This window comes from Enhydra lutris, unplaced genomic scaffold (genome assembly GCF_002288905.1).
Source record: "Enhydra lutris kenyoni isolate GAN:26980312 unplaced genomic scaffold, ASM228890v2 scaffoldscaffold11, whole genome shotgun sequence".
NCBI classification, from domain to species: Eukaryota; Metazoa; Chordata; class Mammalia; order Carnivora; family Mustelidae; genus Enhydra; species Enhydra lutris.
The window spans coordinates 3225783-3242757 of NW_019154095.1; the positions used below are offsets into that span (position 1 = coordinate 3225783).

The window sequence follows — 16975 nt, forward strand, 5'->3', positions numbered from 1 at the left end:
TTTTGATATTGTGTAGGGAAGTGTATCAACATTGGGAAGCACTCATAACTCAATCAATTATTTGTCAAATGACAAAGGCAGGATGGTACAAAATCGTGCATGTCTGAAACATTTCAGGATGGAAGCTAGACCGATGGTTTTTAAGATAAAGAAGTATAAAATATTTATTCTTATGATTTCATATTCTAAATTGCAACCAATATTTAAGAAAATATCATTCGTCAATTTTTATAATATCACATATTATATATCTCCGTATAACTTACTGGAAAAATATTTACACTTGTAGAGCTGTCAAACTCCCGGTAGCACATACAAGAAACAGGCTTTTACCCACAGAGAACAAACTGATGGTTCCTGGAGGGGAGACGGTGGGAGATGGGTTAAGTAGGTGATGGGCATTAAGGAGTGCACTTGTGATGAGCATTGGGTATTTATGTAAGTGATGAATCACTAAATCTACACTAAATTAATACTGAAACTAATATTACCCTGTATGTTAGTGAAATGGAACTTCAATAAAAACTTGGAAAAAATAAAATAAAATAAATAAAATAAAGTTCATTTATTTTTCAACCATATGTGAGGCAGGATTTTTAAAAATATTTTAACCAAAAAAACATAATGTAACAGACTGAATGTAGCAACAGACGTATGAATCCGTTTACAGTGTTACCATACTAACAAAAATCAGAAAAAAGTAGGAGTGGCTATGATAAAAGAGGGCTAAGTTGATTTCAGAGGGAAAAGATATTACCCAAGATAAAGAGGGACACTTCATAACATCAAAAGTGTGAGTTCATTAAGAAGACAAGGTATTGAGGAGGGCACGAGCTGTGATGTGCGCTGGGTGTTATACGTCACTAATGAATCACTGAATGTTGGGGAAAAAAAGTCACTCATACTGAAAAAAAAAAGAGAGAGAGAGAGTCTTAACAATAGAGAACAAACTGAGGGTTGACAGAGGGAGGTGGGGGGATGGGCTGGATGGGGGATGGTATTAAGGAGGGCACTTGTGATAATAAGCACTGGGTGCTGTATGTGTGATGAACCACTGGATTCTACTCCTGAAACCAATATGGCACTGTATGCTATAACATGTGGTGTCTATACAATACTAATAGATACAATATACATATATATTATCTATATAATCAATACAATATAATATCAACTAGAATTTAAATATTTTTTTAAAAATACAAGCAACTTTAAACATGTATGTAACAGAGCTTCAAAATACATGTAGCAAAAGCTGATAAAACTATAATAAATATAGACAAATCCACAATCGCAGTAAAGAATTTCAATATACCTCTCTCAAGAACAGAACAAATGGTCAGAAATCAGTGAGGATAGTAAAGACCTGCACGACAGTGTTCTGCTTGACCTAATCGATATCTACGGACTATTTCACCTACCGTGACAGAATATACATTATTTCCAGTTTACACAAAATGCTTGCAAAAATAGAGCATATTATAGGGCAGAAAGCAACTCTTGGTCAGTTGAAAAGGACTCGAGTCGTAAAAGCATGTTCTCTGACCACACAGTTCCTGGGAAATTCCTAGAAAGTTGAAACACTGTCATGTAAACCGTGGGTCACAGAAGTAATCACAAAGGATAACAGGCAGTATTCTGAACGGCAAGCAACAGAAAACACAGTACTTATGGGGCGTAGTGAACTCCACCTTAGAGTGAAAGACAATGCACTGAAAACCCACGTTAGAACGTGGTCTTAAATCACAGCTTCCGTCTTAAGAAACCAGAAAAAGAAGGGCAAATCAATCCTATTGTGATCAGAAGAAAGAAAATAATAAACGAGCAGAAATCAACAGAGTACAAAATAAATAACTCTGATATAGAAAAATTGGTGACACCAAATGTAGTTTTTTGGAGATTAATAACAATGACATATCACTAGTCAGATGTATCAGGTAAAATAGAAAATTCAAATCACCATCATCAGAAATTAGGACTGTGCCATCACTACTGATTTAAAAGACAATAAGGAAAAATTATTAATAACATTATGATGATAAATCTGACAATTTTTTGGATAAAAATTGAAAAATTCCTTGAGATTGACAAACTGTCAAAGCTACATACTCGAGTAGAGGGAGAATCTGAATTAGCTTGTAAAGTAGAAGAAAAGTTGTAATTTAAAAATTTTCATAAGAAAATTCCAATTCCAGATGACTTCATTGACAAGTCACTCAAAAATTTAAGAAAGAAACATTATCAATTCTAAACAAAATCTTTCAGGATATTACAGATGAGAGAATATTCCCTAATTAATTTTATTAGACCAGCATTACTCTAATAGCAAAACCAGACCAAGCATTATAAGTCATATATACACATACTATATAAGTGTATATAAGAATATACTAGAGGCCACTATCTCTTGTGAGAACACAAACACATATATATTTATATATCATGACCAAATTAATGTATCCCAGAATGCAAGAAAATCCATTAATATAATTAATTATATTAACAACTGAACAAACAGAACAGATCATCTCAACAGAACTAGAAAAAACTTTTGACAAAATCTTTATCAAATTCTGGTAAGAACTTACAACAAACTAAGAATAGAAGGGCACTTTCTTAACCTGATAAAAGTAATCTATGAAAACCTACAACTAATATCACTTAAGGATGAGAACCTGAATGTTTTCGACCAAAGATCAAGAATGAAGCAAGAACGAGGGTACCGGTCTGCTCAGTGGGAAGAGCATTCGACTCTTGATCTCGACCTCGTGAGTTTGAGCCCCTCACTGGGGACAGAGATTACTAATAATAATTAAAACTTATAAAAAAGGAATAAAGCAGGAATGTCTCATGTCTTCCACTTGTATTCAATCTCATAATATAGGTTTTTCCCAGACCCTTCAGGCAAGGGAAAGAAATAAAATATATTCACATTGGAAAGAAAAACATAAAACAGGCTTTTTTGGTACACCTGGGTGGCTCAGTAAAGCATCTGACTTCAGCTCTGGTCTCATCTCAGCGTCCTGGGATCAGGGATCTCAGGATCATTCCAGAATCCCACGTCAGGCTCTTTGCCCAGTGCAGAACCTGCCCCACCCTCTGCCCCTCTCCCTGCTCATTCTCTCTCTCTTTCTCACTCTGACAAATAAATAAATAAAATCTCTTCTTAAAAATGTTTTATTTGTAGTTATCAGGATCATCTAGAGAGATAGTCCTCTGAGGTGTAGAGTTAGTAGAACTGGCTTGTCACAGTTCTGCAGATACACACATATGTATGCACACACATATACACTCAAAGATAGCAAAAATATTTACATTTGTATTTATTCATTTTTTAAATATTTTTTATTTATTCGTTTCAGAGAGAGAGAGAGAGAGAGCAAGAGCATGAGAAGGAGGAGGAGCAGAAGGAGAGGGAGAAGCAGGCTCCCCACTGAGCAAGGAGCCCAATGTAGGGCTCATCCCAGGATCCCAGGATCGTGACCTGAAGCGAAGGCGGATGCTTAACTGACTGAGTCACCCAGGTGCCCCTGTGTTTAGTCTTACAGGAAGTTTAATCTTCCAAATCATTTTCCCTTATATTATTTGATTGCCATGAACTTGGAGACATGTAAGCAATAATAGAGATTCCCCAGAAAAATGAGATATTTGGAAGTCTGAATGTCTCATCTGAGATAAGGTACTCCGTTTCGTCCTTGGCTTTCCCCAACACATATCAACACAACCTTAGGAGCTAATGTTTATCCCGAAATTAAACCTCTTCTTTGGAAATAAGGCTGTGGTAAGAACAAGCTGGAACAAATGTCAGCATAGGCACCTAAGATGCTCACAGAACATTCCGTTACTACCCTTATGCTAAATGGACACTGGAGACTGGCCTCGGAAGTTTCCTCATGATCTTCTGGAGATTAAGACGTTTCTCTAATTCTCTTTACTACAGGATGCAATTTGAACAATTTGGCATTGCCAGATAGCATTTCACTGACTATGTTTAAAAAAGGAGGTCTGCCAAATAGGTCAAAGACGTTTCCAGATTCCCGTGAAGATTTTCAGGGGTGACGGAGTGCCCATGGGCACTCTCCCTCATCCACACAGTGCACTTGCATTGTAGACGCTGCGTGCCCGGGTGGCAGGCACTATTTTAGTCACCAAGAGGCAAGATGACTAAGACACCATTGCTGCACTAGGGAAGCGTGAGTCAGACAGGGAAAATGGACATGTGAACAATCATGAGGATTCATTGCCGCAAAGTCTAATGGGAGGATGTGTATGGTTATTTGGAAGTGAGGCATGGGGAACATTTTGTTGTGGGGGAGGGAAAATGGACGTAGTCGTTTTTGAGATAAGAAAAGATTTCCTAGGATAAAAAACTCAATGGAACATTGGGGAGGGCATGGGCTATGGCGAGCCCTGTGAACTGTATAAGACTGATGACTCACAGACCTGTACCCCTGAAACAAATAATACATTATACGTTAATTAAACAAAACAAAACAAAACTTGATGGATTCTAGTAAGAGTGTGCAAATTAAAAAAAAAAAAGAATGTGTAAGTTTCATTTATATTATTTATCTTCAAATGATAAAATTCCTGAATGCCTTCAACTGACATATTTTATGTGATAGTGGAAGTCAGCCCCTGTCTTTAATAGACCAGCGTAGCCATGAGGACGCATCACACCCACTGAGAGGGCTAACAATTACTCGAGCCAAGCCAGGCTCTGGAGAACTTCCTTGAGTCAAACGAAGGAAGCCAGTGACAGACCGGCAGGGGTGGGGGTGGGGGTTGGTATAAAAGATGGAGCCAGCTGGTTGGTGTGATCTGTGGCCTAAAACTCCTGGGTTCAGAGACTGAAGCTCATCACCAGTTAAAAGCAGCTCGCATCTTTGCTCGTTTTTCACCCTGGCCCTATCCTGCTTCCTCCGTTCTGTTTCTCCAAAGTGCACATTAAAAAAAAGAAAAGAAAAAAAAAATCACTTGAAAAAGAATCCTCCTCATCTCGAGCTCTGCTTCAAAGGAACTTGAACTAAAACACCAGCTCCTTAACTACACTCAAACTTTGTATCTTTAACCTGAAAACAATACAACTCTCCATCTGCTTCAAACTGGACAGACACTGCTACGAAATCAAAAGCCTTTTGTTACATTTTAATGGAAAAATACTATATATATATATATATATATATATACACACACACACATACAGAAATATGTGTATATATATGTATGTGTGTGTGAGTGTGTGAGTGTATATACTCACATTGGTATATACCAATCATACCAACTTCATGACAGCCAGCCTATAGGCAATTTTATTCTCTCTCTAGCCTGTTAAAAATTACTATTGCTACTTATCTTTTTCACTAATATGTGGAATTTAAGAAAAAAAGAGACAAACAACAACAACAACAAACCCAGGTTCTTAAATACAGAGAACTCCCGGTTACCAGAAGGGAGAAGGTGGTGAGGAGTGAAGTAAAGGGGAGTAAGGTCACGCTCATCCTCATGCACACTGAGAAATGTGTAAAATATCTGAACCATTATATTGTACACTTGAAACTAATATAATAAAAAGTTAAAATTAAATAACATTTTTTAAAATAACCATTGCTACTACAATTATACTTCTTCCTTCTTTGGTGGTATAACTGTTTTTTTGTTTTTTTTTTAAGATGTATGTATTTATCTGAGAGAGAGACAGAGACAGAATGAACAGGAGGGGCAGGGGGAGAGGGAGAGAGACCCTGAAGCAGACTTCATGCTGATCCTGGAGCCTGTCTTGGGGCTTGATCTCACAATCCTGAGATCACGACCTGAGCTGAGAGCAAGAGGCAGATGCTTGGTCGACTGAGCCCTCCAGGCTTCCCTTTAACTACATTTTCAGTTTCAGCTCACTTTACCAGCCCAAACTCTCTATACCTATCTTCCTGTTTTCCTTTTTAAAATGGTGAGATTTGTTGTTGGTGTAGAGAAATGACAGATGCTGGCGAGGATGCGGAGAAAGGGGAACCCTCCTACACTGTTGGTGGGAATGCAAGCTGGTGCAACCACTCTGGAAAACAGCATGGAGGTTCCTCAAAATGTTGAAAATAGAACTATCCTATGACCCAGCAATTGCACTGCTGGGTATTTACCCTAAAGATACAAACGTAGTGATCTGAAGGGGCACGTGCACCCGAATGTTTATAGCAGCAATGCCTACAATAGCCAAACTATGGAAAGAACCTAGATGTCCATCAACAGACGAATGGATAAAGAAGATGTGGTATATATACACAATGGAATACTATGCAGCCATCAAAAGAAATGAAATCTTGCCATTTGCGACGACATGGATGGAACTAGAGGGTATCATGCTTAGTGAAATAAGTCAATCGGAGAAAGACAACTATCATATGATCTCCCTGATATGAGGGAAAGGAGATGCAACATGGTGGGTTAAGGGGGTAGGAGAAGAGTAAATGAAACAAGATGGGATTGGGAGGGAGACAAACCATAAATGACTCTTAATCTCACAAAACAAACTGAGGGTTGATGGGGGGTGGGGGGTTGGGAGATGGGGGGTGGGGTTATGGATATTGGGGAGGGTATGTGCTATGGTGAGTGCTGTGAAGTGTGTAAAGCTGGCGATTCACAGACCTGTACCCCTGGGGATAAAAATATATTTTATGTTTATAAAAAAAAAAAAAAAGGTGAGATTTTAGGAGAGGAAAACATTTCCCTTATGCCCTTTCTTCTTTATTTTGAAGCATACTCCCAGTGTGAGTATCCACCTTGGAAGCTGGCAAATGTTTCTTGAACTAATGGAAAGGAATTCAAAAATCCAAAGACATGATATTGTAATTATTATTTATACAAATAATAATATAATCATAATGCACTACATTAATACTGCCACAATTGGAGAGTAGTCTCTAGTTCATCACAGTCCTTTTAGTAAAATGAATCATAACATTTTCTGAAAAAAAAATTGCATTGAATGGCATTTATATTCATTATTCTAGAACCTGAATGAGATAATTGTGAGGCTATAGGTAAATTTTTGCTCCACTTATTTTTTAAAACATCAACCAAAATGCATTAGAATATGGGCAGGTAATTAATTAAAAAGAGGAGAAAAAAATTCTGGAGACAAATTTTGATCATACATATTTAAGATTCAATGTTTAGGACTGATTCAAATAGTGAAAAGCATCCACAGTACAACATGTGAAAGTTTTCAACACAATATGCTTTAGAGTTTTACAGAGAATATAGCTGAAGAATAATGGAGAAATTGTATCTTTAATTCAAAAGGACACAGCAGTTAAGGATAACAAATAGAAATTATATATATGTACATATTTGAAAATAACATGCTTTTCAAATAACCCATGTATCACCTACCTGAAGTCAGAACCTGCTCTTCTACCATTCTCTGGAATCCCAGGATCCGGACACATGTCAGAAACCAACGCAACGCCTCCTTGACTCACTAGAATAGAGAGAAACATTCTTGTAATTTTGTGTAGCTGTTGGGGAAATTGTCAGAGAATAAATTTATGTTAAGCAGGCTTGATTCTTAAATTCTGACAACTTAAAACTGTGGTTTATTTAGAATTAAGATACTTTAGCTATATTAAAATGAATCTTTATTCTTATGTCTGAGAAAGTCTTCTCACCCAGTGAAAGGATGCCAGCATGGTTTAGTTAGAACACTTTTTCTATGAAGTGGGCAAAATTTAATTTTAAAAAATGCATTTGCTCATTATGAACAACTTTATGACAGGTTACAGCAACAGCATGATGGGAAAAAAGAGCAGAGTCATGAAGTGTTGAAGCTTATACGGAAGAAAGCCTTCATCCACAATCCATGGATAAAGTGAAGAAACAAATTATCTGTTCATACCTATACAAGAGGCACCTTAAATAAGACTCCTTTTTATGTTTTCAACATTGAACAGGTTTATCACTGAGCCAAAAAACCCAAATACTGTTCTTTTATAGACATGCTGCTTTATTTCCTGAATCTGCTCTGGGAAGAGCCTTCTCTCCTATTGGGATGATGTACAGTCATGGTACTTCAATGATTTTAAAGTACTGGCTTGCTCTTTGGATAGGATAACTGCCACTCAAACACTCATCCAATCCTGTCTAATGTAACAAGGCAAGTCCTTCCTTCTTTCCAGAAATTTGCTCAGCCGTGGGCCTGTGACCCATTCCATTCAGGGCGACATGAGGGGAAGTCTGTAGCCATGCCCCTGGGAAGACATTCCAGGGAGCCAAGAGAAACCATCTCTGTTTTTATTTGGATCTTACTGTGTCTAGATTTTGAATGTGGAAGGTTTGGTACCATTTTGCTATGGTCCAAAGATGGGAACAATAATATGGATGGGATAAAAGATATATAGTAAGAATCAGGACCCTTGATGTCATAGTCGAGACAGAATATTTACCAATTCCAAAATTATCCTATCTCAACATTCTGTTGGAAAATTCGTATTTCCTACAGCTTAAGCCCATTTGAATAGAGGATTTAATTATCTGCACATGTATATACAGGTAATAGCCGTATTTATATGTCCATAATACATATAATATATAAATAATACTATCATATATGTGTGTGTGTGTGTGTGTATAATATATATATAACTTCCCCACATATAGTTTATATGATTCCATAAGGAAGAAATACAGATACCTGTATAAATATTGAAATCTTTAAGCATTTTATTAAAACTATGCATAAAAAATGATGATAATTATATCAAGGTTCAGTTTTCCCTGCTCAGTTAGGATGAACCTGGGATATGGACATAATCCCACATTAACTACAAGTCTTTCTAGAACACATTAAATAAATGCATTCTTAGGAAGCACTTTGTTATTCCATATTAGTTCATCTATATTTCTTACAGCTTTTAATTGAGATTTTTATATCATCTAAAAATCATTTAACAGTATGGTGTGAGAAATGGATTCAACTCTCAAACTTTCTTCCCCACATATTTGCTCTTCTCATGATCATTTAAAAATAACCCAGCACATAGGGCAGTGACATCAGTAATATTGTGGAATAGAAAGCGCCAGGCCCTCTTTCTGCCATGGAAACACCAAATAAAAACTACAGAGGGAATAAAGTAACTTTTTAGGATCTCTGGAAACTAGTCAGAGGCTGAGAGCTGCCAAGGGAACATCCAGTGAAGAAGAAGCCACATCCATAATAGCAGGAGAGTTCATGAAAGTTTAACTCACTCTTACCCCATACCTTCCCTGACATGGCACAGTGGCCTCATTCCTGGGTTCCTTCACTGAGGATGAAGAAGCAAAGAGAAAATTGTTTGCAATATTCTGGTCTGTGGGGTACATGAAAGACTTTTTTTTCCCCTTTGCCTGTCGTGGAGCTCATATGGGGAATAGCAGCCAGAAGCCTTGGAAGGCATGGTGGCTGCTACATGGAGAAAGTGCTCAGGGACCACAGCCATGCAGGCACCTGGGGTCAAGAAATTACAGGCAGAAGAATGTAACAGAATAGTTAAGATCCTAAGAAGCTGGAGTGAGGCTTTTTGGGGAAATAAGATATTTTGAAGCATCTGAATGGGGGACTGGAAAAGCGCACACAGAGACCTAGATAGGACACATTCCCAGACAAGACTAAGAAGACCTTAAGTCTTCATGCTAGGCTAGCCTTAAGGTTCAGTGGATCACTAATTTTTAAAGTCTTCCACAATGTTTTGCAAAACTAGGAAAGGTAGCTGTTTCTTCCCAAAGCAGTTTTTCACAAAGATCACAAGGCATTCAAAAATTGAAAAATGTGTGCAATTCAAATGGATAAAATTAATCTCCAGAAATAGTCCCTGAAGAAACACGTGCATCAGACTTACTAGACAAAGACTTTAAAACAACTGTCTTAAATATGAATTTTGAGGAAATCTGAGGAAAGACATAAATATACAAATGCTAGGAGCTACACAGATTCCAAGTAGGACAAACTCAAAACGGCTCACAGTGGGACACATAATCAAACTGTAAAGAGATAAAGACAAGGAAAGAATCTTGAGAGCAGAAAAAGAAAAACATCTCATCACCAAGAGACCCCCCAGCAGTTTTCTCAGCAGAAAAGTGGTAGGACAGGAGGCAGTGAGGGGAAATATTTAAGTGCTGAAAGAAAAGAAAAAAAAAAAAAAAAAGCTATTTACAGAGAATTCTATATCCAGCAAAACTTTCTCAAAGAATGAAGGAAATATTAAGACACTACTAGACCAAACACCACCACCACCAACAACAACAACAACAAAAGACAAATAAACAAAAACAAACAAATAAAAAAAACTAAAAAAGCAAAGAGGATTCATTACTTATAGGTCTGCCCTATAAGAAATGTTAAAGGGAGTCCATCAAATTGAAATGAAAGGACACTGGACAATAACTGAAAACATCAAGTTCTCTTGTAAAGGTAAATATAGAGAGAAATATTTTAAAAATCCACTATTTTGTCATTTTGATTCACAACTCCATGTAAAAAATTCTCTACATGATTTAAAAGATAAATGCATAAAAATATTATAAAAATGCATTAATAGGTATACAGTATACAGAGATGTGATTTGTGACATCAGGAGCACAAAGTGGTGGTGAGGGAACAGTGAAGGAACATAACTTTGTGACAGAAGTTAAGTTGGTATCAGTTTAAGATAGATTGTTGTAACTTTAGGATCTTATGTGTAATCCTCACGGCAACCACAAAGAAGATATCTATCGAATATGCAAAAAAGGAAATGAGAAAGGAATCCTAATAGGTCAGAAGGAAAATTAACTGAACACAAAGGAAGATGATAATGGAAGAAACGGCAGACAAAACTGCTGTAAGGCAAACAGGAAATAAATAAAAGTGGTAAAACTAAGTGCCTTCCAATCCGTACTTTCTTTAAATGTAAATGGAATCAATGATATGTATGGTTTGAATTGTTTCCCCTCAGCATTCATATGTTGAATCCCTAACCCCCACTCCTCAGAACGTGACTGCATTGGTGATAGGGTTTTTGAGGAGGTGACTAAGTTAGAACAAGTCATTAGGGTGTGTGTATTCCAGTAAGAGGGATATCCTTATAAATGGAGAATTAGACACAGATACACAGAGGGAAGACCATATGAAGACACACGGAAAAGAAAACCATCTATGAGTCAAGGAGAGAGCCATCACGTGAAACACCCTGCCAACAGCTGCATCTTAACTTCCGGCCTCCAGAATTCTGAGGAAATAAATGTCTGTTGGTTAAGTCACTCAATTTGTGGTCTGTCGCTCTAGCAGGCTAATATACTCCTCAGTTAAAGACATAGTTTGGCAAAATGGATAAACAATGACAAACCAGGATGCAACCATATGCTGCCTACAAGAGACTCACTTTCTGTCTAGGGACAGGCAGGGGTTAAGGGGGAGAGTGGCCAGATTCATAGAGCCAGGATGTAGACTGCTGGTTTCTCAAGGCATAGGAAGAAAGGCCTCTGGAATTATCATTTAATATGCATAGAGTTTCAGTAGGGAAGCTACAATGTTTCTGGAGAGGGGTGGTGGTGACAGGTGGGCAACAATGTGAATGCACTGAAAGCCACAAAATCATATACAAAGAAAATATTTCATACGGTGAAGTTTATGTTATTTGTGTATTACCACTGTGGTGTGTGTATGTGTGTGCGTCCTAACAAGTTATAAATCTATGTCCTGTCAGCAAATCAACTTGTATCAATCTGATAGTTCTAGAACATTCCCCCTTACCCGCATTTTCACTTTTTGTGGTTTCAGTTACCTGGGGTCAACCATGGTCCAAAAGCAGGTGACCTAAATCCTAAAGCTATGTCACAACTCCTATCCATTCACCTCAGTTCATCTCGTCATGTAGGCATTTTATCATCTCACATTATCACCAGAAGAGGAAGGGTGAGTACAGGACAATAAATTATTTTGAAGGAGAGAGACAATATTCACATAGCTTTCATTAGATAATATTGTTATAATCGGTCTATTTTATTAGTAGTAATTATTGTCAGTCTGTCACTGTGCCTGAATTAATAAAATTAAACTTTATTGTATCTGTGGATATTTAGTGCCTACGGGGTCCCATACCGTCCATGGTTTCGGGCATACGTCTGGAATCTGGGAATGTATCCCTTACAGAGAAGGGGGACATGGCTGCCCTACTTTTATCCCCAGCCCCACGGTTTCATAGTCTATACTATGTGCTAGGGCAGAGTTCTCAATCAGTAAGCAGTGGTCTCTTAATCAGTCTCTGAAATTGATTTCCCAAAGAGACCTCCATTCCCAGTGCAGAATACTACTTGTGCAATTTTTTTCCTGTCATCATCACTTAGATGTGTCCTGCTTACCCCCAAGCACAATGGTCTTTGCTGTGTCACACGAAAACACCCTTATCGAGGTAAGTGGGCATCGCTGCTTTTATCAGAAGCCATCTGCCGTAGTGTGGCTCTTACTTCACTACTCTACAATAACAAAGCGCTCTAAAACACAGCATAAAGCCTTACAAAAAAGGTCTACTTCTATTTCCCCTTTTCTGTTTTTTCTTCCGTGGAATCGTAATAAAAAGAAATGAAAGGAATTGGACGTACCCATCCAAGTCAGATCAAAACACTCTGGGTCTTTTTAAAGATACTGTCAAAGTCTCTTATTTATTCCAGAAAGGTTATTACTTGGAATTCTGTGAGAGCACAGAATGAGTTAGACAAGCCTGAATGGCTTGCAGATGGCCAAAGATAACAGAAAAGTGATGAGAGACTAAATGTAAAATATGGCTGGTTTTCTGAAACAGAGATAGGCTTTTAATGGGATAATGACAACAAAGACATGGTGACGGACAGGGTATGTACAAATAAACAATAAGCTCCATAAACCCCAACTACCCATCCCACCAGCATCATGACCAATTAATTTCCCCAAGAACTGAAGCTTTAAAGTGGGAACGAGCGTGGAACTCAGCCGGCTTCAAGCAGGATCCCCAGTGCCTCAGAGAACTGCTTTCAGAAGAGAGGATTTCCCCAGCTGAATATCATTTTAACTCCAATTTTGTCAAATTACAACCTTTCAAATCTCAGGGGACACAAGCCACGGATATTAATAAATATGTAAAACTTTAGTCAAAACCTTGCAGATAAAAATCAAAACTGGAAGCATCCGATGGGTATTAACTAATACTAAAAGAAGATGTAAAACTATGCAAATGGCTGAACAGATCCAGATTAGATGGTTTGTAAAACGCTTTAATTAATTGTGATTTAAAATGTGTAAATTATATTAATGTATATATATTTAAATGCCTTTTTCAAAGTATCTTGATTCACAATATCAAGATTCCCATGAAGTATGTCTAGCAGGAAGAAGATGCTTTTTCCATCAAATTATCCCACTCCTTGAGGACATGACTTGTGATTGTCAATTAAAATTCAACATAAATAAATAAATAAATAAATAAATAAATTTGAAAAAAATTTTAAAAAATTCAACATTAATTTATTTGCAGCCAACTGTACGGCTAGACCAGTGCTATAGAGAAAGAAGCAACTAATAGAACAGAGGTATAAACAACTACATGTATGATAAAGGAGATTATAGACAAATCTGTGAGGACAAGAATTATAATTAGTGTAATAATTAGGCATAATTAAAAATAAAACACTAAGGGGCGCCTGGGTGGCTCAGTGGGTTAAAGCCTCTGCCTTCTGCTCGGGTCATGATCCCAGGGTCCTGGGATCGAGCCCCGCATTAGGGCTCGCCACTCAGCAGGAAGCCTGCTTCCTCCTCTCTCTCTTTCTGCCTGCCTCTCTGCCTACTTGTGATCTATCTGTCAAATACATAAATAAAATCTTTAAAAAAAATAAAAAATAAAACACTAAGAATAATAATTACAATAATGATGATGATTTTAAATTTAAATATACAATATCAGCTAGAAACCCCAAGGGTCACTTACATATTGTGTTAGACTGAATCCATACACCCATTCTGTGAGGTGATAAAGCCATCCTAAGAGAGAGAAAACTAGGGCCAGAGTCATGACTCTGTTGATCAAAAAATCCAGTTTCTTTTCCTTATATTTGCTGCGATAAGCTAATGAAACATTGTATATTCAAGAGCTTTGTACCTTAAAGTGAGACTTTATATGATCTCCCTGATATGAGGAATTTAAAAGGCAGAGTGGGGGGTTTGGGGCGCTGGGAAGGAAAAAATGAAACAAGATGGGTTCTGGAGGGAGACAAACCATAAGAGACTCTTAATCTCACAAAACAAACTGAGGGTTGCCGAGGGGAGGGGGGTAAGGAGAGGGTAGGTGGGTGATGGACATCGCAGAGGGTGTGTGCTATGGTGAGTGCTGTGACTTGTGTAAGACTGATGATTCACAGACCTGTATCCTGGGGCTAATAAGACATTATATGTTAATTTTTAAAAAGATGTTACATAGAAAAAAAATAATAATTCTAAAAAATTCTTAATAATAATATTCCGTTTATAATGAAAAGACACTAAGTACCAAAAGGTGAAGTAAAAAGGTCTTTTCATGTATATCTGCAATCACACATGTACACAGGAAGCCATATGCTTCAGGACATCAGGTCCTGATGTATATATCAGGTATATACATCAGTTTGATATATCAGTTTGAAATAAGTCAACACTGACATTTCTTCCTTCCACATTTAATAGACTCAGTATTTCTTTACTGCAATAAAAAGCAATCTCTACTTCTTGATACAGTTCCTCGTTTTGATGCTCAAGAAGTTTTATCTCATCAAGAATAAAACTTATTTAGGTTAGTTCTTCCTAAAAAAAATTAACTTAATTGTTAATCTACAAATTATTTTGCTATTGTATTAATTTATTTCATTTAGGTATAACAAGATCATTCTTGTTTTAACAGAGCATCGTGTAGGATATTTCCACATGCATAACAGAATTTTGGGTAACTTTTCCCTGTTTCTGCTGAACACTTAGTCTTTACCAGTAGTTGGTTCGATCCCAGAATAGTAAGCAAATATTTACAAGGTTTATAGAAGGAGGTAGACAAGAATTGGTGACATTTGGATTATACCTTACAAGTGCAACATTACAGTTTTAAAGAGATAGCTTACACAGAAATAAATTACCAAAAACACATGGCTTTCATCTACTGTTTTGGATCTCAGGTTAAAGGATCGGCCATGAAATACCTCTCAAGCAACAGAACTTGCAGAACTTGTAGCGCCTTGTGTGAGCTTCTAGGATGACATTTTCCAAACGCCTAATTTATAGCACGATGGGCATTTTGTCTGGACTCTGTCTCTTCCCTCATTGCATTAATTTGCCAGTTGTTGTTTTGCTTTGTTTTTTTAAGATGTTGAGAGAGCTTTTCTTTTTCTTTTTTTAAAGATTTTATTTATTCATTTGACAGACAGAGATCACAAGCAGGCAGAGAGGCAGGCAGAGAGAGAGGAGGAAGCAGGCTCCCCGCTGAGCAGAGAGCCCAATGCGGGGCTCGATCCCAGGATGCTGAGATCATGACCTGAGCCGCAGGCAGAAGCTTTAAACCACTGAGCCACCCAGGTGCCCCTCTTTTCTTTTTTTAAGATTTCATTTATTTAGTTATTTGACAGAGAGAGATCACAAACAGGCAGAGAGGCAGGCGGGGGTCGGGGGGTGGAAGCAGGCTCCCCGCTGAGCAGAGACCCCGATGAGGGGCTTGATCCCAGGACCCTGGGATCATAAGCTGAGCCAAAGGCAGAGCCTTAACCAACTGAACCCCTCAGGTGCCCCAATTTGCCAACTTCTAAAACACTAGTACTTGAATGCCCACTTTTAACATTTGTACGTGTAGATTTTGCCATGTTCTCTTATTTCTAGTTTTACTGCTTACTCTTAAATCGAACTCTTAGTTTATAGCAATTCATTTTTAAAATACATTTTAGTTCCTGAGCACCAGGGGGGTACAGTCAGTTAATCATCAGACTCTTGATTTCAGCTCAGGTCATGGTATCGGGTCATGAGATTGAGATTGAGCCTCACAACAGGCTCCACACTCAGCATGGGGTCTGCTTGAGATTCTCTCTCTCTCTCCATACACACACACACACACACACACACACATTAAATATGCACATACACATATATTTTTAGCTTCCACTGTAATAAAATATAATACAGGAGGCGCCTGGGTGGCTCAGTGGGTTAAAACCTCTGCTTTTGGCTCAGGTCATGATCTCAGGGTCCTGGGATCAAGCCCCGCATTGGGCTCTCTGCTCAGCGGGGAGCCTGCCTCCCCTTCTCTCTCTGGCTGCCTCTCTGCCTACTTGTGATCTCTCTGTCAAATAAATAAATAAAATCTTAAAAAAAATACAGTAATGAACATATCATCAAGGAATGTTCAATATTTTAAGGGTTCTCAACTGCACAGCAAATAAGGACAATTTGGCTATCATTGAAAACCTCGTGTCTGTCTAACGTTATTATAACCACTACCTATGGGGATCTTACGGTACAGGTAATTTTAAATACTCCAAATTCTCTCGCCATTAACATTGCCTCTTCTAGATTGTTTTCTTGCCAGAGGGAAAAACAAGTAGACTTCTTACAAGGGCTGTGATATTAATAATTATCCTTCTGACTACTAAAATTACTATGGCAGTGAATGTTCAAAGTGGGAGTATTTTCCTCCTGTATCTTCAAATTAAACTGAGATGTTTATTTTAGTACTCAAATAAAATGAAAAATAAGAATATGTTAGTATAGAATCAGTCTAAACGGCCTCTGCAAATGAACGGCCCTGAAATTTCTATGAAAGCCCTGGGGAGGGGCGCCTGGGTGGCTCAGTGGGTTAAGCCACTGCCTTCGGCTCAGTTCATGATCTCAGGGTCCTGGGATCGAGCCCCGCATCGGGCTCTCTGCTCAGCAGGGAGCCTGCTTCCCTCCCTCTCTCTGCCTGCCTCTCTGCCTACTTGTGATCTCTGTCTA

General features: G+C 37.9%; 1 protein-coding gene across 1 annotated transcript in view; it reads right to left on the reverse strand.

The window, feature by feature from the left end:
• Positions 1–16975, reverse strand: part of LOC111144434 (CUB and Sushi multiple domains 1) — a 1720260-nt gene that overhangs the window by 597327 nt on the left and 1105958 nt on the right. The window contains exon 7 of the mRNA XM_022498737.1: positions 7387–7474. Within this exon, the coding sequence (XP_022354445.1) occupies positions 7387–7474 (88 nt within the window). The remainder of the gene's footprint in view (positions 1–7386; positions 7475–16975) is intronic.